The following is a 25,987-nucleotide window of genomic DNA, read 5'->3' as shown; positions in this document are numbered from 1 at the left end:
AATGCACAGGCCAGAAAACTGTGATCTCATCCATTCATATAGGCCACGCCCACTTGTTTGTTTCTGCATCTACTGCAATCTACAGTTTCAGCTCAGTCGTCACAAACGCTGACATGTAGAATGTGTGTAAGTGTGAGCAGATCCACGTCCAGGCCCACAGCCAAGGACCAGCCCGGTTTCAGATGTTTCTCCCGTTTCCTAGGTCACATATCATGCCAATCACACACACTCAGATATGGCAACGTAAAGCTCAGCCGCCTGGTTTTTGGAGCCTGTTTTCTATTCAAAGTGAAGATTGAAGCTTCACAGAAACGTCCTAGTCCCTGTTTCACGTCCTCTTATAGGTGAGTTGAGGCCAGCTGAGGTTTGCCGTCCACTCGCAGACGTATCGGGTGTCCACAGTGTGATGAAGACAGAAAAAAAGGTCAAATCTGTCCTCACTTACTCATTACACAGTGTACTTGCATGGCAGAGAGGAGGAGGAGGAGGAGGAAGGGGGGAGGAGGAGGAGATTAAAACTGGTGCATGTGCCATGAAAAATAAAATTCCATTCTTCTCCATTCTACCAGAACACACACACACACTCTCTCACACACACACACACACACACACACTAGAGATGCAAGCCAAACCACTGCATACCAACTAGGTTCTGACCTGACGAGTGCATGAGAAATCATCAGAGAGTCTCTCCTGATCCAACAGTGACACTACTCATCATCATCATCATCATCATCTAATCCATCACCTCATCTATCTCCTCTTCATCTTCATCCTTTCTTTTAAAACTTTCATCTCCTTCTATCTTTTCTCGTAGTCCCCAGCACATAACCACTACGAACAACTGCTGGAGTAAAGGTTCTGATGGGGAAACAGCAGAACTATGAAAACAAAATGTCATTAGAACCATTTGCATACTTAACCCTTTCCTGTCTGTGTCAGAAAGGAAAGGGACATTCACACAAAGTCCACTGTATGTTAATAGGGTGAAGAGGTTATCTGATCAAAACACAGTCGTGTGTGTGTGTGTGTGTGTGTGTGTGTGTGTGTGTGTGTGTGTGTTTCCAACCTTGAAGCTCATTAGTTCTTGCCTGGTGAAGCCATTACTGTGGATGATCTTCATCTGTTTCACCAAAGTGCTTTTTCCACTCTCTGCTGCACCTGGGACACACATACACACACACACACACACACACGCACACGCACACGCACACACACACACACACACACACACACACACACAGAGGGAGTAACAGTTACATGTTAAATAAAGTGGCTATTCTTTTATTGGAGATCAAATGGATGAATCTGAGACAAATCAGTGTAAAACCCTCATGTAAGTGTTCAGCCGTGAACCTGAGGAGTAAATAAACAAGGAGTAATAATTCTAACTACTTTTCGCAATGAAACTTCTTCATTTTATGTGTTGATAACATTCCAAATGAAGATGAGACTGAGATTGATTTTTGAGATTGAGTTCCAGATCGAGCGTCCCACCCAGGGATGCTCGGTGTACCAGTGGCGGTGTGTGTACCACAGCTTGAGACCCACTGGTGTGGTACTGTATGATGGTGCAGCTACCACGTGTCTCCTCTCAGCTGGGTTCACCTGCAGGTTCAGTCCCTAACAGTCTCACCTAGCAGCAGGATCTTCACCAGGTTCAGGTCCCTCTTGGCGGACTCGTACAGGTCTCGGTCTATGCGGGCGCTGTGGATCCTCGCCTTCTTCTCCTCCTCCGTTACTTCGGCACCGAGGCACAGTCCCATCCTGAGCGCTCATCCCCCTCCTTCACAGGGGAACCAAGACCGAGCTGCGCCTCATCTGGAAATCTTTGGCAAAGCTAAAACAAATAGAGATCCAGGCCATCTTCGAGTCCCCCACACACAGGATCCCGGGTTCAGTGCGTCAAACACACGCCCAGATGGATTTGACGCATCGCTCCAAGATGCTTGAAGTTAGAAAACAGCGGACTTTTTTGTTGTGTTGCTGTGCGCCAAATCCCAAACGAAGTCCCACTCCGGTCCAGCTTCCTCTCTCTCAAACTCAAATTAGAGCCTTAACTCTCCTCCCACCCGAGAGCGCCCAGACGGGAAAGTTTCGGACTTCCCTGGGAAGTGACGTGCCGGGGACAATGTCTCTGCGCTGATTGGACGCTGTTTGTTACCTGCGGCTGCGAAGAAACGCGCACAAATATACTGCGTTTGAATGTTTACATGTGCACAAGTTCAGTCACTGTCACCGATCTGAACACATGGAGCCTCATTCCAGTCACTTATAAGATAAATCAGCTTTTAGTTTGTGTTTTATGATTATGAGAAACGATCTTTTAAGACGTAGATAAGTAATAACAATGAAATAATGTCATTAATACAAAACTTTCTCATAATTATGTGGGACAAAACTCCGGATATTGCTTTTAACTCCGGTGTTTTACATTAGGATTAGAACACACATAGAAAACTACATTTCTTTGACTGATGTTTGGATTCCAAACCCAACTTCCAGAAAAAGACACAGGAACGTTGATGTTACTATGGTTACATAAATACACAAACATACAGTAACGAACTACTACTGATAAAAACACATCTTTTTAATTTAGGAATATTTTTAAGTACCAAACCACTAAATGCTGTATCTTTTTTCGAGGTCATAATTTATAGTTTAGGCTGTTTTATTTGTTTATTCCAAACTCTAAATTCTTGTTTGGCTGTGCTTCTAGTCAGAGGGAAGATTAAAGTTTTGGGGGTGGGTGTGGGGGGGTTAAACCTGCCCCAGGCCCTCAAACATCCAGGGCCGGCTCTGCACAGGACTGTAGCCCCTCTATTGTGCCGGTCGGTTTGGCTTAAAGGCTCTTTGTGTCAGTAATGAGGCGACCGTGTGCAGTTCTTCTCTTAATCTGCTGTGGCTGTGCAGGATTTGTCTTTCTGAGGGGCTGTGGCCTCATTTCACCGACTCACTGAACCGTGACCGTTATCTGCTGATCCAACAAAGATCCCCATCAGATTTCACACAATGTACTCACACACACACACACACACACATACTCGTCAACCCCTACAGACACACAGCTTGAGCGCTTGTTGGAAGGGGAACAGATTCTGAAGCAGAGTATGACTAATATAAGATTAGTGCGTCTAAATTACTGAAGTTTCTTTCTTCATCATTCCCATACCATTCCTATTTGTGTGCCATGAAGTAGAACACACACAATGATAAGGAAGTAATGATTAACTGAAACAAAATGAATCACAAATGATTAAGTGATGAGTGTATGCATGTAGGTTCACATTCATTATCACATAATGGGTCTCAGGTCATTGTAAACTTAATTATTCTCTAATAAGCAGTGATGTTACTCGTTTCTTGCTAAATACTCTGCATTGTTTGTATGGCTCTTAAGTTTTACAGTCTAGTTTAATAAGACAAACAGAAGTCACATGGCATGTTGCTTTGACGAATCACTGATTTATTTAATATTGGAAATTTGCACAATGCAATATGACAGATATTTAAAAATTCCCCAAATCGTCATCATCAAAGACACACACACACACACACACACACACACACACACACACCTCTTCTGACACTTAAAGCAACTGAGAGTAAACTTTGTTCATCTATCTGATCTAATAGCCTGCAGAAGCACACGGAAAACTCATACTGGCTCCCAGATCAAAGTCACTGGATTCTCTGTGATGTTCTCAGACATTACACACTCTCTGATAGTGGATCGGTGATGGAAGAAGAAGAAGAAAGAGTCAATCAGAAGTTCACAGCCCTTAATTATTGATACCTGAAGGAATGAGGCACTATCACCGTTTTACAGTTTACAGCGCTTCAAATCACTTATTGCTGACTGACTCACACACACTCTCTCCCCACCCTCCTACACACACACACACACACGCACAGTGCAAATTCAGGTAGTTAAATTCAACACTTAAAATTAGAATACTATTTCACAGCGATAAGTATACTTTTTTTTTATAGCATGGACAATAGAAACACGCGACGCATTAAAAATGAAGTCTTAGTATTTCTCTAAGTGTATTAAAAATAGCCCACATTCGTCTTTACTGAGCACACCTCTAACATTGATTGATTGGGTAAAAAATATCTAAAAACATAACGGACAGTGACGTTAAAAGTTTTTGTAAATAACTTATGGATCCTTTCCAACTCAACATACCACTTTTACACCCGTATATGGACGTGAAAGTGTGTGCTTACATGAAGAAACATTTAATTTAAAAGCCAGAGGTGTAAAATGGATTCTTAGGTCAAATCATTGTGCGGTAGATTCTTTAGTTTGTTCTGTTCTTGCAATATAATGAAGCTGTTCTAATCTCGTTCAAATGGTGAAAGTCAATTTAGATGAAGTCTGAGAGAAGTGTCAGTCCCAGGTTTGGATGATCTTAACCTTCGCTCTGGGTTAAACAAATCCACTGAGCGTAGTGAGGACAAATAAATTAGGGACAGAGCAGAGCAGAGCAGAGTCCAGGGTTTGGTGTCTCTCACTAGTGAGCCAGCTGGGCGGCAGCTTCATCCTGCGCCTGCTCCTCCCGCTTCTTCATGGCCTCGATCACCGCCATCTCCTTGGCCTCCTTCTTTTGGTTCCTGGCCTCAAACTGCAGCCTGAGAACGAGAGGGTGAAGAAGAGGACGTGAACAAGGAGACGGAATGAGTGAAGCAGGGTCTCTGCAGGGAGAGGGAGTGGAGAGAGGAGTCTGACCGGTTTTCAATGATCCTCTGGACGATGTCGTCAGTGGTGAGGTTGTTCCCGCTGTCCACCATCTTGAATAAGCCCCTCTTCTTCGGCTCCTGAGGACAACACACAGATAAGAGTAAACCTCTGCCTTTTCCAATCATAAATAAAGAAAGAATGTAACATGGACACATTTACCACTACGGCCGTCACTATGCAATATTTTGTTATTCGCTTAATGTACGAGTCCATCAGTGTCTGTGTGTCACATGTGCTAATTCTGACTTTTGAACTGTAAATGGTTTCCTAGACGCCTTGATGGCAGTGTGTCAACATCTCACCCCGTCCAGCAGGCGGCTCAAACAACACAAAAATGTTTAACAAAAATAAATCTGCACATTTCTGGCCTGCTGGTGCCCCCTGCTGGTGAACCAGTCCAGTCCAACATCAGGGGAAACACTGCATGGGCCTTTATCTAGACTTGGCAGAAGTTTGCAGACCCTGGTTGTTGTCTCTGTCTAGAGTTGAAGGACAACTACAGGTCTCTCTAAATATCTGTCACTATTAAAAGTCCACCATTCAGTTAAAGACCACACACAGAGGCGGGATAGAACCACACGCTGCACCGTAAACAGACACACTCACAGCGTAGGGGTCGGCTCCGTCCTTGTCAGGGAACACCTCTGTCTTGCCGTGACACACCAGGTCCACCTGCACATTTACACACAGAAACCGGGTCATACATGTGGACGCCTTTACACACACACATACAGTAGACCGCCCTCTGCAGTTAAGACCCTGTGTGCTTTGTGTTTGTTCACTGTGGTGTAAGAGTCACCGTCACAGTCACACACTGTTTGTACACTAACTGCTTCCTTGTAACTACTTTGCATATAAACGGACACCTCAGTTAAGTCTGTTAGCAAATGAATCTATATTATCTGTAGCTAGACACAATAGAGGAAACAATAACATTTTTCACATGTTTCACTCTAGATTAGCGACTTAGCAAATACAGCGCCGCAAATGGATGGAATTAATACACTGTTTGCTGAATATACACAATTGGTTGCCTAATCAGCTTAGGAGGGGAAGCAGAGTGGAGAGGGAAGGCGTGTGAGGAATGCTCATGCAGAGGGAACCATAATGGATCCCACACATGCGGCATGAATCAACCTACAGCCGCACGGTCTGAGTCTGACACACACACGCTGAGTCACGCTGATATGAGAATAGCATGCACATCAAATTTGAAAAATAAGATTTATTGACATAATCCAAGTATAATCAAATGTAATTACAGCAGAAAATAACACTGAGCTTCTTCTGATGCACGTAGAGGAAAGAGTGTACGAGTGAGCAGAGACAGTTTATCAGCCTTACACTAAAACACAGGCAACTCACCCTGAAGTGATCAAGCAGGTCTTTGCCCACAGCATAGGGAGCACCGATGACTACCTCAGACACGTACTGCAGACAGGAAGAGAACCAGAGCAGGAAGTGAGCGCCACACACACGCTGCTCACTGCAGGGACTTCAATTCTGACTGTCTTCAACAGGTACTGAGTTTAAGTGTGAAGTGTGTAGTGAAGAGCAAATCAAGTCAGTTGTACACACACACACACACACACACACACACACACACACACACACCCACACACACCCACATTGTTTCATCAGAGCCATGCCACTGTGCTGAACAACTGACAGGCTCTCTGTGTGTGTGTGTGTGTGTGTGTGTGTGTGTGTGTGTGTGTGTGTGTGTGTGTGTGTGTTTGCTTACTCACCCGACAAGCGAGGACACTCAGCGTCCTCTCATGGATGTTCATGATTGGATAGTTCTTCCCTTTGTAGCGATTCACTTCCTGCAGAGATTGAAGAGTTCAGTTTCTTCATTTGCATTTCTGCAGCGTCTCACACATCGAGCTGACAGCTCAGCACGTCTGTACCTGTCACTGAAACTCCACCATGATCAACCACTGACAGAGTTCAACCTAAGCAGTGTGAGCATCTGTGGTTTTAACCGTTTCCAAATGTTTCTTTACTGAGCCAGCAGAGGGGCGAGACTTTCACCCTTATGGAGACGATTTGTTGAGGAGTGTGTGTCTGCGAGTGTGTGTGTGTGTGTGTGTGTGTACCTGGTCGAAGTGCAGACCCACAATGACGTAAGGCCTCTCTGCCTGTTTGTAGACCATTTCAAGGAAATCAACATGGCCAATATCTGGCAGGAATCTGTTGTCAAGGTAACAGCAAACACGGCAGAAACTTTTCGTCTCCCAACTCCTATAACCTCATATTCCTCACTAAGGATACGGAAGAGATCAAACGCCCCGGCCACGTAGATGATGGTGTCTCCAGGCTGCGGCTCCTTCCCTGAAGCAAACTGGATGATCTTCTGGGACGTCTGGAGGAACTGAGACACCCCTGTCCACGGACTGTGGCCTTTAGGACCCTGAGACACAACAAAACACACTGAAAACACAAATCACACCTACCATGGAGGACAGGAGACACACTGAGGGTACTGCAGAGGCTGTATAGCGCCCCCCTCTGGAAAAGGTCATCCAGTCAATCATAGCAGATGAAGGGTCCTCACCTTTCCAAAATTGTCTGTATGCTGCTGGTAATCTGGGTTATCCTGGAGAAATGAAAACAAACAACAAGGTTAGAGCCAAACCAACACAAACAAAGAGCCATGACCATATGGAGAGGATGACCAGAGCACTCACGATGTTACTGTGATGGGCTTTGGTCATGAGCAGCATCCGTCCCACCAGGTCGGTGGTGGAGACCCCCTGTGTGCGTCTACACTCCCGATAGCGGCCCGCAAGCTTCACCTCTTCGTACGTGTCCTTACCGTCCACTGTCAGCGTGATGTCATCTGGAAAACAGAACCATGGCATCAGTCCATCATCGGTGGCTTCAGCTCCCGAGCTCACATCTGGAAGCTTTCTGAAGTCACGTGTTCAAAGAGAAGGAAACACCGCTCTCAAGTCTGTAAAGCGCAGAGAGAGCAGAGTTCCTCGCGTTTCACCTCCATGCACGCAGAAGTCACAGTTGTACTTGTCCAGCGTCTCCAGGGTGGTGACGTACGGCGCTCCTTCCACTATCTCATCCACCCATTTGATGGCTCGCACCATCTTGTAGCGTTCCTCCTGGGTGAAGACCGGAGGGCCTTTGTGTTTGGAAATCTCCGCTTTTGAGAGAGGATGGGAAGAAACGCATCACTGTTAGAATCACTGCTCTTTTTACTGGGAAACAATATCAACAGAGTCTTTGTGTTTGTGTGTATGTATGTCGTTTGGAATCAGGGACAGAAAAAAAGATATGTTGTTATTATATTATATGATAGTTCATATTATTATTAAGTCAATGGATAAGTGAAAACAAAGTGAATAAAAACTCAGAATAACACACTGCACATAGTAAATCTGAGCAGTGTGTGTGTGTGTGTGTGTGTGTGTTACCATCTGTATGCACTCCCACAATGAGGTAATCGCCCATGCCCTTCGCCTGCCGGAGCTGGTTGGAGTGGCCGTAGTGCACCATGTCGTAACTGCCACACAAACACAGGAAGCGACGTCATCAGAGGCGACATCATCAGGCATTTGCATTGAAACGCACTATTAATAATGACTATTATCACTTTTATACTTGACAAGATATTAGGTTGCTATGAAATAAACATGAATCCCAAATCAAGTTTAAAAGCCAAAATCATTAGGGGCATTTTTGCACATTAGTGTGTATTAAATGAGTTATTGTCTCATTTGTTACTGTTTGAGTTCAGTTGGTGGAAGGAACAGATTATAGTGCCATGAGGCGTTCAGGTGACGTAACTCAGGCCTGGTTCACGTTGAGAACACTGTTGTGTTTGCAATAAAATCCCCACACATCCATGACCTTTGCAGCACCGTGGTTAGGGATGACGTAAAGGGGAGGAGGGTAACAGTCACACACACACACGGTGCTGTAAGGTGAGCCACTGTGGATTTGCCCTCTGTGCTTCTGTCAATATTTCTGTAGGCTTTTCTTTATTTGGAATAATAAAGGAAACACAACTTCCCCCTTTGTGACGTTCTTAACAGCTGACTAACCAAATGATAAACATCATCGTCGTCGCTCATTCCCTGCAATTTGTTTCATATTCTTTTTTTTTTTAATACTCCTATCTCTAGCCTCGCTCTGATGATTAGTGGTTATCCAAGTTCAGCGGACTTTGTTCAGCTGTAAGACGACACCACGCTGTTCTTCACTCCTGCTGTGACAGAACATTCCTCCCTCAGGCAGAGTCAGAGTCCAGGCTTTCTAAACAGCTGATGTGTCACAGAGGTGTAAGACCGGCTTAGTTCATATATACGATATATATGTAATTCAGTTATGACCTCGGATCTGTGAATCTATCTGATGGATCAACGTGCTCGTCTTACAGATGCGGACGACATTTCAATACATTTCAACAGGGATTCATGTTGATCTGGCTGAGCTCCGATTGAGCTTCTTTGCACTGATATTCCCAGTCAGTGTAAGTTTCCAGATTAGTAACAGGTGTAATTCTTCCAGTGACTGCATTCTGTCACTGTGCTGCCTCTCCTCTCCTCTCCTCTCTAATGACATTACCTCAAGCTTCTCCTCTCAAGTCCCTGAACAATAATCCTCCATCCTCACTCCCTCAGCCTGCACAGGATCAGACACACACTTCCTCCCCAGTTGCAAATCCACCTGTGTACATTTTGTGCGTGTTAAGCCAATAGTTGTTTTGGCAGTAAAATCTATGATCACACTTGAAAAACATCAACATAAAGCATCAGAGAGCCTCATAGTTTAGTTTAACACCAGTATGCATGTTTCTAATGTTTAAAACAAGAACTGGAACTCTGGCTAAACTGAAGGAGCAGACTCTCGTAGACAATCTTCCCTCTTATCCACCTGTTCTCCACATCTCCAAGTCTGTCATGAAGTCTATGCTGTGTCTCAATAGGTCCTCATTTAGCCCCCTAAAAGAGGGGACCCCCATACCAGCATAACTACACACAGGCTCTGTATCACACTGAACCACATGTCCTCTATGTTAGTTATTTATAACCACCACATGAGATGGCAGACTAGCTACCATTTCCTGGACTAGTGAGTACAGGAAATGAATTGGGCTGCAGCTGCATCACATGAGGATCATTGTCTTTCCCTCACAGCACAACTGCGTAATTGCAGGGTTTTTAAAAATAACAACAGCAACAAAGAAATATGACTCATGTTGGTTCACTCCAAGTGCTACAGATCCCTTGAGTCTGTTAGAGTGATGATGCCAACATCATCCTCTAGATAATTCTTGAAAAGGGAGGATCTGCACAACCTGTGTGACACTGAAAGCAAAACAATAGATGCTGCTGAGAGGCTGCATGAGACGTCTTGGAAGAGGTATTCCTGTGACACAGGGAGGGGAGGGCGGGGCACTAAGGGCCTTTAGTCAAAGATGTGGTTTGGAGTAATGCAATCGTTTCCGTAGAAATGCATTCAAGTGGAAGCCTGTCAAGTCATCTGTGAGGTGGAACATCATCTGTGTCAGAAACACACACAGCTGTTTGGGATGTAGTACTTTTATTGCATCTAACGTGATTATATTATTCTTTTCATTGTAGTAAATGAGGACTCCTCCTCCTCCCCCTAAAATGAAAGTCTATTCTGATGTGCGGAGTTGAAAACAGATCATTTATCCATTAGTATTATTTAAATATATATATATATATATGAGATTAGGCATCAGCCTGTGTGGGGTTTAGCAGTTACATGAACAAGTGGTTTTTGCACAAAACAATAATACTTCTATGGATTTAAACCCTAAGAGGGATCAGACGTCATCCCAGGTAAGATCAGAGGGCAGCGCTGACATAAATGAGGCTGTAGTGATCAGAATGTGTCTTTACCTGTTAACCTGCATCACTATAACATGGTTGATATGACAACAACAAACCATTTCTTTCCTAAATAAAACAGTCACAAATCAGTGAAACGTGTATCGATCACTTGTCGATTGGAGGACACTGGTCTGTGCAGTTGGCAGCTTTATGATCTCACGAAGGAACACATCTGTTACAGCGGCGACATGATGAAGATCCTGAGCTGCTTTGACTCGCGTTGCTAAGTCGCAAAACATTAGCTAGCGTTAGCTCGAGCTCCGCCCGGCGGCTTCCTGAGAAGTGTCGCCGTTATGTAATGAACGTACTGAAGTTTTAGTGCAACACACTCTTTAAAAAAACGTTTCATGAAGCAGCAAAAGGGACACAAGCAAACACAAACACACACTCACTCACCACCCGTCACACCACAGCCGGACGGTGCGCTTCCTTTTCTCCGGGCTGCACGTTGAAGCCGCCGGCTTACTGCACCCGGCGCCGCTCCCCTCCTCGGTGCTGGCGTGGTTTCCGTTTTTAATCATTCCGACGTGTAAATAACAGTACGAGTCTGACCCAGAGGAGGTTTGGTGTGTGTACAGACACTCGGTTTAGTCTAACCTAATTTCCAGGGCGGCTTCTCACCATGAACAGAGTTTCGGCGCTGACACTGACCTGACCAACGCCTCCTGCTTGTGACGTCATGGCGTGAGCGCTCTGGAGCTGACGTGCGCTCATTGCGTAACGTGTCACGCGATAACATGCCACTCTCTTCTCAGACACTGGAACAACTTGAGCTCAGCATACAAAGATTAAAAACAGATAAACGTGAAACTGAAGACATTTTGAGAGCGCAGATCTCCATAAAAAGTGTTGATATGACTTAAAGAAATAAAAGTGGTTATTACTATTTACTATTGTGTCTGTATGTCTGCTTAAACAGGACTATACTATTACGACTACGAGATGATGCCTAATGCCAAAAGTATCTTAATACTTGCACTTTGCCTTGATTGAAAATCATTCAAATCTATGTAAAAACAGTAGCATTCAAAACTAAAACGTGGTATTCAAGTTTGAGTCGTTTATATTTGATGTTTAGACAGGGTTTGGTGCTTACTGTGTCAGCAAAGAGCACAGGGGTGTGTATCGGTACAAAGAAGACTGGAGCAAGGGTTGGATTTAGAACTGGTACATGAACAAAGGCTCTCCACAATGGAAATTTAACTTGTTAAGCAAAATTAGAGAAATTAGAGCATTTAGACTTCTTTCTGGATGTTTAGTTTGGCATAAACAAATAACACATCAGGTTTCTGTTGGATTTTGCACCTTTCCCACCTTGGCTCATCCTTCTGCCCGCCTTTATTTCACTGAGATATGTATATGCATGTATTTTTCAGATGTTTTGAATGAAATGTTACATTTGATGAGGAAAGTCTGAACACCAGCATTGACCAAAGATGTTTCCATGATACAGAAACAGCTGGAGAGGGTCAACTCAGGTCAGCTTTGATCGTACTCTAGGAATCACTGATGGAATTTCAGCCAATAAATCCATTAGCGTTCAATGATTAGTGAAGATAAGTAAATTTGAGTATGTCAAAGCAAGTCATATACAGTTGTTTACCAGGCTGCGTATTTAATTATCTGATGCTTAGACAATTCTTCCAGAACTAAACAGCTTTTTTAGCCACACAGTTTGTAATGAAGTTTATGAGGGTTACAGATGAGGGTTATTTCTGTGAACTGCTTCTCTTCTCCTTGTCCTGTGTGCGATGCTACTCTACTGTTTGCCGCATGCACAGGAGCACACAGTGTAGTGAATCATGAACATAAAGAGCTGAAGTCAGATTGTGAGCAGTGTACTGAATTTCATCCTAATCCAATCAAGGCAAGGAGCAGCAAATACAAACAAAACCTACTATGGCAGATAACAAGACGTGAAAGAACTTAATCTCAGTTTCTTTTCTTTATTCTGTATAACACAGAGGGCATTAAAGTTCCAACACTGGGGACATTTTGGAATGCTGCTGACACCAGCTCACCATGGCTAGTGTGACCTTTCATGACCTCTAACACTTTAACATACATTGCAGTACAGGTTATGATTAATAACATAACACTTCTTCATGATCCTGAGATAAATTAACAGTGATGCATATTTTCTCATTTACCATGATGTCAATATAACATCTACTTACTCAAGCACTCAGAAAAACTCAAAAAAACAGGTTTCCTTGCTGTGAGCAGGCAGTAACATCTGCTGCGACTTTCTGCAGAAGTCGTGATAAAAATCTAAACATAATAGAAAAAAAGGAAGCGGTTGAGTGTAAAGGAAGGTACAGTAGCTGTGCTGTACAGAGTGTAAACCTGAGTAAGGGTGGTAGTTGAGTTAGAGCTGACTGACATTTCAGACGTCATCTAAGTCTGAAGAGAGTCAAATAAAATCATCACAATTAGACTTCAGAATAAGACATTCAGAAATTTAAGACAAATTATAAAGAGACTACAAAAATATAATTTACTGTGAGTAATATATGTAGAAAATGTTAAGATCTAATCTTATTGTATCGTATAAAGTAATATGGTCCTTGAGGTGAACGTTTTGTCAGAAGATCAGTCAATCCAAAAACAGCCAACAAACACTTGTCTGTGTTATTCTGTATGCTTGCTTCCCCCCCCCTTAAGTTTGTATTTTATATTGGTAGCTGCTATAACATTGTCTTGTGCTACAAGCCAGGCCCTGAGTGTGTGGGTTTCCCTCCCACACCCCTTGTGTGTCTGCATACACCCCTGCACGCCTCTTAAGACTGTCAATGATCGCCTGGTAGTCTTTCTTTTCAAATACAATCATTTACTGGAGCCTCTCCATGGACAAGAACTACAAAATGTTGGGTCTGGATTGATAAAATTTCATCACACATAACGGAGATGAATCCCTAATTGGGAATAATACTTTCCATCGCTTAGAACCCAAATGTGCGTACTAGTGACATTATGCAGCTTTTTTCTTCTTCCTTCTTCCTTTGTTATACCCTCGCCCAAACCAGCCGCCCTGCACAGCTGTGGCATCTGCTTGGCCCCAGAGCTCAGCAGAGTTGTTATCCTGCCCAGCAGAGGGAGCTATAGCCTCACGAGTATGGCTTGTGTCCTCTTTAGGCTGCAAAGGTACGGCCAGGTGGAAGATGGGATCCTCTGCCCTGAGAAGAAATGTGTTGTTGAGAATCCCCATTGACTGAATTTGACTAAAAATGATGTAGAGTTCCTTTCAGACACTTGGCTTTCGGCGAGGGCACACAAATATTTTGATCGCTCATTTTGTAATTTCAGTGTTGGGCTCTTTAGTGTGGTTCTTACTTGTCATACACGGGGATCTCGATGTTCAGCTCCTGCATTAAAAGTCCCATGACGTCGTCGCACCTGCCATGAATTTTCAGCGTGGCGAGATCATCTTTGGGCGTCCACTAAAACACAGCAGTTGCCCCATAATCAGACAACAGCGGTGATTCATTAACATCACATTGAAATTCAACTTGAAATGATGAGTGTGAGCAGACCTGGAGGTTAATAATGTAGAGTTTGGGCCTTTTGTTTGCCGGCCTGTTCATGCACCACAGACAGGCATATTTCTTCAGCACCTGCATGAGAGACAGACAGCACACACACTAGTGAGAACAGAGCACATGCTACAAAGAAATATGAATCAACCCATCAACTATGATTCAGATAAAATACAGCATTCTATCATTGCTGGACCCTAATAAAGACTTTCCGTCTACATATCGTGGTTTATACATCCCACCTTCAGACTGGAGCCCAAACACAGGATGACGTCGGCCATCTCGGCTCCCTCTGCGGCTCCCCTCCAGTTGAGCGGTTGCTCCAGCGTCCCTCGCTCCCCAAAGTGCACTATAGTGTCCCTGAGCTCTCCGTCACAGTGGGAGCATCTCCGCCCCGTCGCATGCCGATGCAGCGATGTCCGTTCCGTCACGTCAAATAAACGCACATACTCTCTAGCTGGGGAACAGGATGTACACACCTGGTGAGAGGGAGAGGAAATCTGCATGTTAACATAACCTCATAGGTTTAGACAAGGAGAGAATAAAATCATTCACAAAGCAGTGGTTTGTTCAGCATTACTTAAACCCAATAAGGGCGCAAGATGGAACTTCAAGTACTAGCATAGTACTCTATCACACTATATATCAATTCATTCTTAGTTTAGGTTGCCTACCTTTGACTGTGTGTTCATTGTTGCCTGTGACTGTCTTACTTCTCAATGATCTTTCCCACCTGCACCTTCCATTAGTTAAGAACTACTATGACGCTGATGTTGCGTTACTGCCTACTACTACCACCACTAATAAAGTGTGTATGTGTGTGCGTGCGTGTGTGCGTGTCACCTCAATAAACATATTCCCATGGAGCTCAGACAGGGCATGTTTGGGAAGACCGCTCCGTAAGTGAAGTCCGTCACAGTTCTGAGACACAACATGCTTCACCTTTGGAGAGAAACAGACATAAATGCCACCGCAACATCAATCTGCACACATTTTTACACAGGAGTCACATAATATACTGTCACACTTTCAAGCTAGGTTTTGATCTCATTCAGATGCGAACATGTCAATCTGAAATGTGTCTTGCGTGCCCCTCTATGCTCTACACATGCATTACAGAGGGGTCAACGCAGGGCAGCCATGATACAGCGCTCTTGGTCCATACGGGACTCCAACCGGCGATCCTCCGGTTCCCGAGTCCCTATGTACTGAGCTACTGCAGCCTCTCAGTGGCTCAGGTCTGCAGCTGACCCTCACCCTAAACAGCTGAGTTGAGAACTGAACAACAGAATTCAAATCTATCATACAGTGTGAGGGTTAAATCAACTGTCATTAATCAGTACAAGGTCTGTCAAGTAGTGTCTGATCCAAACTCAATTCCAGTCAGGAGGTCTTCGGCACAGTCAGAACACCGTGTCACTCTTCACGAGCATGACCTGTCAGTCTGGAAGGTCATCAAGTTAAGTGTTCCATACCAGCTTCTCCTTCTGCAGCATCCTGATGCACATGTGTGTGAGCGTGGGGTCGGCTTTACTCAGGTCTGACGAACTTTTTCAAGAAAACAAATAAAAAGAATAATTGAATCTTCAACACGTGACGAAATTGACTTCACACGCAACATGTCATGGTCAAGAGAGCATGTAGTGTGTGTGTCTCACCTGACAGCGTGGCCCTTTTGTAGCTGTGTCCACACTCCATTAGGGCCCCTGTAATCAGGGATGGAGGCAGCCTAGGATACAAGACATCGTCAGTTCAGAGGAAGTAAAAAGTGGAAAGATGGAGGTGGAAGATGCAGAGTTGGGCTTACCGTGCTGATGCCTGCGCCGGTGTAAACCACCAGGTGTTTGGCTTGTTTGATGGCTACAGCCAGCTGCCTCACTTTAGTTTTGAGCTCATCAGTATGATCAAATACCTGCAGGGTGTACGGGAAAAATACGATTCTTCAGGTTTACAACCGCACACTCCTGAAGAATAACTGCTTGGCAGAAGCTCATGCACAAAAATAGAATGTATGTGATTCAAGTGACAATGTGTTCATATATAATCACAGTTTAGATTCTGTGTCAATTGACCAACATTATGGTCCGGAACTATGTGAGGAAATGATCTAACAAACATTACATAGTTTAATTAGACCCTGTGTGCAGCAATATCATTTCTTGTTTTATCAATAACTAAACCTGCCACAGCAAATGCGCACATTTGTGGCACCGGTGCGTTTGGGGTTGTAAAGTGTAATGACGTCTGCATCCACCAGGGGCCGCTAAAAGACTCATTACTCGTGTTGGTCAATAGCGCCCTTTAATACTGAGGAAACGGCGTAGTGGAAGCAGGAAGCATTTTGTCATTTATCAATAACACCATTTGATAACAGCAAACTGGCTTAACTTTGTCTACATTTAAGTGAAATGGTCCCCAGTGAGCTGCCCAGACTTATCCTCACCTCTTCCTGCTTCCTCTTCAGCACATTCCTGCGGACCTCTCTCTTGCACAGCTCCTCCACTGTGTCCCCGTGCTGCAGCAGAGCGGCCGCCTCCTCCTCCGTGCGCTCAGCCTCCTCCTTCTTCAGGATCCGCGACACCTTCAGTAAGCAGGTGAGGACAGTGAGTGTGATGGACTGTATGCTGAACACCACACACACAGGGTGCTGAAGCTAGCAGCAGGACACAGCTACCTGTAGAAAAACACACAACAATGGTGTTTTCTCTCCTTACCAGTTTAAAAACATTCCTCTCGCTTTCTCTCTGGAGGATCTTTGCCTTTTCCAGCGCTTTCCTCTCCACTCGGGAAGGACCACCGGCGTGCGCCTCCTCCGCCATCCTCCCGTAAATCAGCTGTGAAAACAAAGATCCCACCACCAGCACAGCCACAGCGGATGTTGTCCAGGTGAAAATGAAGACAGAACGCACAGCGCCCACTGCTGGTGGGAGGCAGGAAACACTCGACAAACTCAACAGTGATACCGCAACTTTTAACAAACATTTATTACAAACCAATAAATAAATAACATGTGAAACAGTGTAAAAACAACTACAAAAGTGTAATTTGGCAGATATATAAACCAATACAATACTCTAGTTCAACTATTAAGGCAACACCTAGGAATAGCTTTTCAAGTGTCTACATACATATACACATAAGTCTCCTACAAAAATACTATTCACACCAAAGGCGTGCCATCAGCATGTGCTTATACATCTGGAGAGTAAATACATAGTGGCAAAAGTATAGGCACATCTGTAGGATGGAGGTAAACATTAGTTCTTCTGGCACAGTTCAGATCAGTCTCTCCTTGTGCCTTTTTGTTCAAATGAATATTGAGCAATGGGAAAACATCAACATCAATCACAGAGCTTTAAAAACAATTACCGGGTTTAAAAAGGGGGGAAACTGTCAGTGCTGTAGGAGCGATGAAGAGAGGAACAGTTACCGATGATCAATTCTAGATATAATAGAATTTTGTCATGTAAGCTTTGACAGTACAGATGTAGTGATGTCGTATCCCCACATCTGTGCAGCCACTCAACAAATGAGGAAGAGCTCATTAAGAGTGGCATTATATTCACAGAGTTACTTGAAGTCTCGCCGAAATGTGGACGAAATCAGGGCACACGGAGCAATGCACAATAATATGCTGCTCAACAAATGTGGATGCTTGTAAGTTCCACAAAAACTGTGTAAATCACTGGAGGATTTATTTCTCACTGGGGCCAATTACGAAAGTGTCAACGTGGTCTACTGGAGGACGAGTTCTCTGGGACTCTCTGAGGATTGGCTCTGAACTGTTTGGGTTTGGTTCCTCGCGGCTGGTCAGCTGAGAGTCCCGTCTGGTTTCCGGCCCTCATCAAAACGCCCCTGCGTGTTTCTCCTGCCTTCTTCTGAATCCTGGTGGAATGGAGAAGAAAACAGGTTTTGGCCGCTGGTGAAGCTTCCGTCTATTCTTCACTCTCTCTCCGTCTTTACCCTCTGGTGATAGACTTTCAAATAGATTTTTTTTGGGATTTTACTTTTAGTTACAACTGATTTGCATGTGATGAATTTTCAACTCATCCGCAAAATATGATGAGCTTATGGCAAAGTCCTGAGCAGGTTAAGACATTTGACGTCACTTCTTCATCCAGTGAAACTCACATCACACCTCTCTTCCTCTCCAGTGACTTCTGCGTTCCAGCTGACAGAGAATTCTTGCCTCTGGGACCGCCTGTGTGCTCACTCTGAACACACACACACACACACACACACACAAAGACAGACAGACACACACACAATGTAACGGTTACTCTCCCATATTACCTTTCGTTTGTCATTTTAGTTACCTCACTACTTACATGTACTAACCTCTCCTCAAGTGTGTGTGTGTGTGTGTGTGTGTGTGTGTGTGTGTGTGTGTGTGTGTGTGTGTGTGTGTGTGTGTGTGTGTGTGTGTGTGGTAAAGCTGCTTTTACCTGTCTCCTGAACTCTCTCTCTCTGGCCAGCCTTATGTCCCTGATGATCATCTCCATCCTCTCTCCTGCAGACTGGCTGAAGAATATGTCGTAGACCTCATAATGTGCAGCACGCAGCTGTAGTAGGAAGCACAGAGCACTGAGGTTTAAAAGGACAATCAAATGATCAGCAGTGGTTAAGTGCTGATTGTTTGATGGTAGTGTGTAGATGTTAACAACAAGTGTTTGGCTTTATACCTGCAGAGTGACTCTGTCCTTCAGTAAGAGATCCTGTCTGATGCCGAGTTCTTTGTCAGGGCTCTGCTGCTGGAAGGCCTGCAGGAACTGGTTGGTGTCCTGAGTGTCCACACACACACACACACACACACACACACACACACACACACACACACACACACACACACAGTCAAATCTGTAACAAATTAAAGATGTCAACAAGCTTTTACAATTACACACACAACCAACGTCACTGTCCTTACTGTTCAGTGGCTCTGACCCAGCTGTGGACCAATGAGACACAAAAGGGAGGAGAGGAAAAGAATGACACAAAAAAGGAGAGGAGAAACGTCTCACACACACACACACACAAATAGGAGGGCAGATATTCTACCCGTCTCCCTGCTCACCTTGATGGTGCGACGCAGCTGTGCCACTTTCTCCGTCCTCATTAGCCTGCGCGTGAGGAAACCCTGGACGACTGCCGACACCAGGGGGCGGTAGCACTCCGACAGAGAGCCGGAGAGCTGAGGCAGAGGAGGATGAAAAGAGAGGGAACAATGAGAGAGTGAATAATGAGGAACAAGGGGGAAGAGAGAGGAGAATACTAATTCCATCAATGACAACCAATTAATTTCCCACACACAGATTTCTCAAGGTCTTTTGGCTGGCATCTGTTTAGCACGTCACCACAAGTGGACTTGGAAGCTTATCATCATAATAGGAAATAATAAGAAGCAGATTGTGCCGCGGCTCACTTGTTGATTCTAAAGCCGCTGCACTGGGAAAGAGAACAATAACAGATAACGTGAGTTCCGGAAAAAGATTAAGACATGAGCCGGTGTCTCTTGTCAAAGGGGAAATATCAATTTCTCCCAAGTGTGTCGGGCTGCCGGTGATGATTAAATACACTCTGGATACACACTGAATACGCAGGCCGGGCCTCATCGCATCGCATCACTGACATTCATTACATAACTAATGTGTTGGCAGTACCTGAGAAGAGGGAAAGGTCAGCGTGTCCCTGAGACTTGAACCTGATGAGGGACAAGGGAAGGACACATTCTGCAGATGACAATGCACTGACAACGCCTGAGACAGAGAGAGAGAGAGAGAGAGAGAGAGAGAGAGAGAGAGAGAGAGAGAGAGAGAGAGAGGAGAGAGAGAGAGAGAGAGAGAGAGAGAAACAGAAAGGAGAAATAAGTAATAGGGAAGGAAAAGAATGAGAAAAGCAGTATGTGGTGGTTGTGGTGTGTGTGTGTGTGTGTGTATGTGTGTGTGTGTCTGGGGTAGGGGGCATTTGTGCTTTTGGGAGCAGGCACGGTTGGAAAATATTGAATTGGAAAGGACAGCAAATGAGGCAGGAGGAAGAAATTAATTGAGGGTAGAGAGGAAGAGACAGAAGGGGAGAGACGGGGCACAGAGAGGCAAGAGGGAAGAGATGAGACAGGGGGCAGAGGAGGAGGAGGAGGAGGAGAGGGATAAAGGTGATGATGAGAAAGGAGAGACGGAAAAGGGTATTACAACCAGCGAATACGATGGTGGAGGAGGTAAGAGACGAAACAAAGAGAGGGATGAGCGCAGATTAGAAAAAGAGGAGAAGGAGCAGGGACCATTAGCGTCGGCACTCGGCGGGCCAATCTGGCACTTAACCACAGACGCTCATGAATTAAACAAATTATCCTTCCTTTTCTGTGTCAACTCCCTCAGTCCCCCTCCTGCCGCTACCAAAGAGTCCAGCGAGCTCCCCCCCCCCCGCTCACATTACAACGCAAATGACGGAAGGACGGACGGGGAGTCAAAAATAAGTCTTTTATTAAAACAGCTTATGTTAATTATATTGTTGTTAGGGAGAGACTGTAATTAATAAGGCAAGGACACTGGCCAAGAACAAATACACACAGGATGGAGATACAAGAACTGGCAGCCAAAGAACAGCAGGCGTCCTTGAAGACGTGCACGTGCGAGCACACACACACACACACACACAGTCACACAAACACAGGGACCATTCCTCTGAAGGATCTAATGAAACATTTATGCTTGAATCTTTTACAAGGTCTCTTGTAATAAGCAGGTGTCTGTAGTCTGCCCACATCCTGAGTCTCCAGAACCTAACTCTAACAGGTAAGGGTGTGTGTGTGTGTGTGTGTGTGTGTGTGTGTGTGTGTGTGTGTGTGTGTGTGTGTGTGTGTGTGTGTGTGTGTGTGTGTGTTTCCCCTCAGGATTCAGAGGAACATTTGGGATCAATGTAGGATCACGGCTCGTAGTAGGAAGCCTTTGGTCGTATCAAAGAGGTGGAACTTGAGCAGGACGATCATAACTCATTGCTCATGGGTGACTTTGGGTGGAACCAACCAACCACCTCTGCCAGATTAATTAATGGCAGCTGTTCTCCAATTACATGGTGGTCCATCAATAGCAATTGATGCACAACAATAAGTGATGCAATCTGTGAGACGATGTAAACATCAACATCTTTCTGTCCTCTTCTCGGCTATTCTTTATATGCATTTCATTGGTTAAGTGGTTGTTAGGATTCATTTTCAAACAGCAAACTGTGTGTGTGTGTGTGTGTGTGTGTGGTGGTGGTGAGAAGCAGATGCCAGTTCAGTCTTGCTGCAGGCTGAAGTGACCGTCTAACCACAGAGCAGAAGGTGACATGGAGGCTCTCAGCACCTTATTGTGTTATATTGTCAGCAAGAGTGTCTGGTAAGTTATTCTACAACTGCCCGGTAAATACCTACAATGTACAAGGTTTCATTTGGACATAGTGAAAAAGAAAGAACAATGTCACCACTATTGACTGATGATAGAAAAAGGTCCGGTTCTTTGCATCTTTAACCTTCTGTTTACTTCGTGCCAGCTTCCTGTATTACCAAATGAATTACCTCTAATTACTAATAGCCTTGATGTATCTCTCTCTCTCTCTCTCTCTCTCTCTCTCTCTCTCTGTGTGTGCTGTACGTGTCCATTGTCTCACCTGAAGTAGTTCTTCCTGTTGTCTCCTGTGCTGATCTTGCAGGGCTCTGACCTGAGCAGCATGGGCCAGTTTCATTTGCTGCTGCTTGTCCTTCAGACCACCGTGACCTTCACTCCACCGCACTGCAGCTACAGGCAGGTAGCAAAATATGATGTCACACATGAAGGCAAACTGTGGTCAAGACTCAATCTGATACAACTGATACAAGAGGAGGGGCCAGTATTTAGGTTTATATTCCAACAGAAGACACACACACACACACACACACACACACATACACACACACACACACACACAATACTGATGTTTCAGATCTAAGTTGTCAGTCTCATTGGTGCCAAACAAGACAATCATGATGCATTTTCTTTTGTAATATAATAAGTTTTAGGTACTACAGCTCTTATTTTGCTAATAGCGAGACACATGTCCCCCCTGCCATGGTCTTACCTCTGGGGGTGCTGGAGTTGGGTCTGATCACAGAACCAGCCCTGGTATCTCCTCCCTTTTCTTTGGCATCGTCTGTGACATGCATGAGAAGTCTTCGCTTGACCTTGGACGTGCCTCCCTGACCTTCGCTCAAACCTTCTGGGGTTAGCCCCTTCTCCTTAACGCCATGGCCGTTTGAGCCCCAGTTGCCCTCCGGCCCTTCGAGGTGCCACAGGCCAGACGGGGCGTCCACATCGTAGGACTGATTGAGAGAGTGAGAGTGTGTAGAGTCCTTCTCCTCCACAGTGCCCTCGCCGCTTCTGTCCACTGGCTGGTCACTGGTATCTGACAGCGTCGAGCTTTCACATGGCACGGTGGTTTCTGATGGAAAGGTCCTAAATACGTCACGAACGCGCATCCGCTGGGTTTGAGAGAGGGAACATTTTGGTTGCTGCTGCCCACAAGTCTTGCTTTGTCCTCCATTACTGGGACGTTTTTCCTTTTCTGGCTCTGTAGTTGAGGTGTTTGTATCTTTTCCATGACCTTCACCAATGTGACTTTCCTGCACTATGACAGGAATACTGTTGATGATGCTTGGCTCAGGTCCCGTCTCTCTGTGCATGTTCTTGTGATTGTTCGACTGTATTCTCTCCTGCTGGTCTTGCTCTGTATAATTGCTATCAACCCTGATCGCCCGCTCATTCTGACCGTACTGGGCTTTTTTAAATTGGTCACAGTGTTTGATGCCTTTAGAACGCAAATCGATCTGTTGATTGTCTTGGGTTTGGCTGTGATTGTCTGAGTTCTCTGCGAGTGCAGAGATCAGTTCTTTAAGACTGGAGAGGTTTGACTCCAGCTGATCTATGTGCAGTGAACTCCTGGCTAAGACTCTTGTTACTCCTTCTACTTCAACCATGTCATTTACATTCAACCTAGCATTGATCAACGATTTCCTGTTTGGAATCTCAGCTCCATCAGCAACATCTCCATCTTTGATAGCGCCTTGGCTCTTGCAGGGAACAGGACTCACAGATGTGGGACAGGTGGTATCCTGCTCACTGGTCAGGCCAAACGGCTGCTTGGGGAAATCTGCTCTTTCTTTGGGCTCCATTATGACCTCTTGTGAAACGTTATTTTGGGGGTCTGATTGTCCTTCAACTCTTGTCATCACCATAGCATCATTATCATTATCAACTGTTAAATTGGTGCTTTTAGGTGTAAGATTTTCCTTCATCTTGTTGTCTTCCTTGACTATACCCTCTCTCAGAATTATCTCCTCATTTTCAAAGGACTTGGGAGATGTTTCCAGTGAAAATGTGCCGCTCCTCTCTCTCGTTTTCTTCTCCTCTGAAGGGACAGTGCCCTTGCATGGGACTCCATCATTCTCCTTATCAGAGAGGCTTTGCTCATCCTCCCTTGGTTTTTCTTGGGTTCCTTCCTGGAATTTTGCGTTCTTGGCTTGGTTCTTAAGCATCCGTTGGTACCGCACGTACTCCCTAGATTTCTTAAGCAAGGACTGGAGACTTACTTTGTAAGGCTCCGCAGAAGCATTTAAGTCTGCTTTGCCTTCCTGGTTGTCTTCCTCTGTTGAACAGTGATCCGTGGTTAATGTCTGGGAAAATCCTGAATTTTCCAAAAGGTCAGTACTTAGTAATACAGAGACTGAGCCCTCATTGGTGTCTTCAATTTGATCTTTGCAGAGTTGTGCAGTTAAGGCAGGGCTATCACACTCTTCAGATGTTCCAACTGGAGATTGGCTGCATTCGACCGACTCGTGTTGAGATGAGGTATAACAAACATCTTCAACTGGGTGAACAGCTATAACGTTTTTACAAAAGGACAAGTCTGTTCCACTCTTCTCTAGTTCCTCTCCATCCACAGGAGAGTGGCTGATAATGTTTGGCATCTTGGCTATTGTGTTGGAGGTGTTGTGTAGGAAAAACCCAATTGTACTATTGGCTTCATCCAAAGAGCTACAGCCATCATCTGCTGTCTCAACCCTTCCATGCACAATGGCGCTGTTTTCAACATTCTCGTATGGACCACATTCTGAAAAAAGTGAATAGTGGTTTGCTCCATTTAGGTAACTTGTCTCTGGGTGTGATCCCTGTTTGACCTCACAATCAATAAGGCATCCGTCCTGGTACTCTGACTGAGGTGTAACATGATTTGTAAAGAAGGAACTATATGTAGTTGATGTCAGTGGAGGAAAACAGACTCCATCCTTTCCATTGCTTATGTCTGACGGCAGCGAGAACATCCCATTATCTTTGGTTCCTGTGACGACATCACTCTGAGATACTGATCCAAACGGACAATCTGCGTTGAAGTTTGATTCTTGAAACAGCTCCTCCAGTGTTGGTGTTTTCCTCAGCTGTGATTCATGACAGAAATAAACAAACATGAGGACAGACAACAGACCTTTGTGAAGAAAGACATCAGACAAAAACTAAACACTGATGGCTGCTATTCAAACAAAACAACTGCGAGTCTGTGCAGTAATAACTATTTTGAACTGCTCTCACATGAAGTAAGAATATACTCCCTAATTATATGCGACCATAGACAAGTAATCAGTCAGGACTTTACCTGAACGGTCTGTAGAATAGTTTGTACGTAGGCCATTCTTGATTCGGCTTTCAAAAGCCTGCGTTCACCAGCGTTTGTTGCTTCAGTTTTGTGTCGTTGCATTTCCTCTCGCCGTTGCCTTGACAACTGTTATCATTAGAGAGCAGAGCAGATACAGAATTAGCAGTCACTTAACAGTCATAAACACATGGTGGTTTTTAAATAAATTCGTATTTTTCACGTATAACCCCACTGCTTAATCTAACTTTAACCTGATCCAAATTCCCACCATGACTCCCTTTCAGGTGCTGTTTGTGCAGATATGACAAGATATATAATACACACGTTGTTTTAACGTAAGCAGTAAAGCAGGTTTTGAATCAAAATAAGTATATACCAGGGGTGGAAGGATGGGTTTCCCATAGAAACGGATGAGGGAAGTTGGTGTGGAGGCTATATCATCCTCATCCTCAATCTTTGTCAGCCCGGATAGGCGACGCTGCATGAACTCTTCGTAATCCTCCATCAGAACGTTTTTCCTGTTCTTTCCTCCCCGTTGACAACCTCAAGTCGCATTAGAATACTGTTGTGGCGGTTGGCATCACTACAATGTAACGGCTACCTGCTAACAATTTTAGCTATTAGCTAGTTAGCGAGCTAGCTTTTTAGCTTTTGTTGCCCTGGTTAGCGTCTAATGCCGAACATATTTTACGTCAAATAAAGGAGCGCTGCTAAGAGTTGTATGAGCGTGCCGCAGACCGTAATCCAGGGCATACAAACAGTAATATGGCGTCAGAAAGCTGTTTGGTAGCAGAGCAAACGTCTCCTGCGGGTCACTGTTTACATTTTACCGCCTCTCTTCCCGGGGAAACTCACTGACAGTTTGGAAACTAGCGAGAGACGCCCGGAAAACCTGGAGTGGATTCACGGTATCTGGATTAATCAGGTTAAACCTTGAACGCACCGCCGCGGTATATAAAAACATTTTCCAGCTAACTAAGAATGAAACCACACCAGCCAAACACAAACTCTCCACACACCAAATGGCCCCTTCTGCGGATCAATAATAGGGCGTCACAGATTCATATAATCCAGACTGGTTGAGGCTGGAGGGAGGCGATGTCAAATTAATATACTGCCATCTGCAGACTGAGCGTCTAAACAAAGAAAGGCTGAAATGGACAAAG

At 44.7% G+C, this 25,987-nt stretch overlaps 4 protein-coding genes across 5 annotated transcripts in view; all 4 read right to left on the bottom strand.

The window, feature by feature from the left end:
• Positions 1-2,095, bottom strand: part of gnav1 (guanine nucleotide binding protein (G protein) alpha v1) — a 10,928-nt gene extending 8,833 nt beyond the window's left edge. Inside the window, exons 1-2 of the mRNA XM_076145755.1 lie at positions 1,637-2,095; positions 1,070-1,161 (exon numbers count right to left, since the gene is read on the bottom strand). Coding sequence (XP_076001870.1) covers positions 1,070-1,161; positions 1,637-1,766 — 222 coding nt within the window. The 5' untranslated portion in view covers positions 1,767-2,095. The remainder of the gene's footprint in view (positions 1-1,069; positions 1,162-1,636) is intronic.
• A 1,354-nt stretch (positions 2,096-3,449) lies between these two features.
• pcyt2 (phosphate cytidylyltransferase 2, ethanolamine) lies at positions 3,450-11,314 on the bottom strand. The gene is made up of 12 exons (XM_076145754.1): positions 11,023-11,314; positions 8,179-8,267; positions 7,746-7,907; positions 7,441-7,592; positions 7,308-7,349; positions 7,025-7,163; positions 6,850-6,932; positions 6,499-6,576; positions 6,116-6,181; positions 5,357-5,422; positions 4,739-4,827; positions 3,450-4,641 (listed from the first exon to the last, which is right to left on the bottom strand). Exons 1-12 carry the CDS (start codon positions 11,145-11,147, stop codon positions 4,524-4,526), a joined length of 1,209 nt encoding a protein of 402 aa, XP_076001869.1. The 5' UTR covers positions 11,148-11,314; the 3' UTR covers positions 3,450-4,523.
• Positions 11,315-13,267: 1,953 nt separating this feature from the next.
• Positions 13,268-17,053, bottom strand: sirt7 (sirtuin 7). Its single transcript, XM_076145441.1, has 10 exons — positions 16,877-17,053; positions 16,606-16,743; positions 15,970-16,074; positions 15,821-15,891; positions 15,638-15,710; positions 15,006-15,104; positions 14,405-14,641; positions 14,160-14,240; positions 13,960-14,066; positions 13,268-13,802 (listed from the first exon to the last, which is right to left on the bottom strand). The coding sequence occupies exons 1-10, from the start codon at positions 16,979-16,981 to the stop codon at positions 13,598-13,600; spliced, it is 1,221 nt and encodes a 406-aa protein (XP_076001556.1). The 5' UTR covers positions 16,982-17,053; the 3' UTR covers positions 13,268-13,597.
• A 103-nt stretch (positions 17,054-17,156) lies between these two features.
• Positions 17,157-25,843, bottom strand: cp110 (centriolar coiled-coil protein 110). 2 transcript variants are annotated; one of them, XM_076145439.1, is made up of 10 exons: positions 25,198-25,843; positions 24,822-24,947; positions 22,254-24,606; positions 21,807-21,934; positions 19,820-19,915; positions 19,234-19,350; positions 18,845-18,943; positions 18,608-18,724; positions 18,294-18,376; positions 17,157-18,047 (listed from the first exon to the last, which is right to left on the bottom strand). In XM_076145439.1, the coding sequence occupies exons 1-10, from the start codon at positions 25,324-25,326 to the stop codon at positions 17,888-17,890; spliced, it is 3,408 nt and encodes a 1,135-aa protein (XP_076001554.1). In that variant the 5' UTR covers positions 25,327-25,843; the 3' UTR covers positions 17,157-17,887. The 2 variants fall into 2 exon arrangements, with proteins under 2 accessions (XP_076001554.1, XP_076001555.1); XM_076145440.1 differs by lacking the exon at positions 19,820-19,915.
• Between the last annotated feature and the right edge of the window lie 144 nt (positions 25,844-25,987).

Source organism: Genypterus blacodes, unplaced genomic scaffold (assembly GCF_046128005.1).
Source record: "Genypterus blacodes isolate CSIRO-AG114 ecotype Tasmania unplaced genomic scaffold, CSIRO-AGI_Gbla_v1 ptg000030l_1, whole genome shotgun sequence".
NCBI classification, from domain to species: Eukaryota; Metazoa; Chordata; class Actinopteri; order Ophidiiformes; family Ophidiidae; genus Genypterus; species Genypterus blacodes.
The sequence above is the reverse complement of the archived record's forward strand: the minus strand, read 5'-3'. Positions and strand labels throughout refer to the sequence as shown.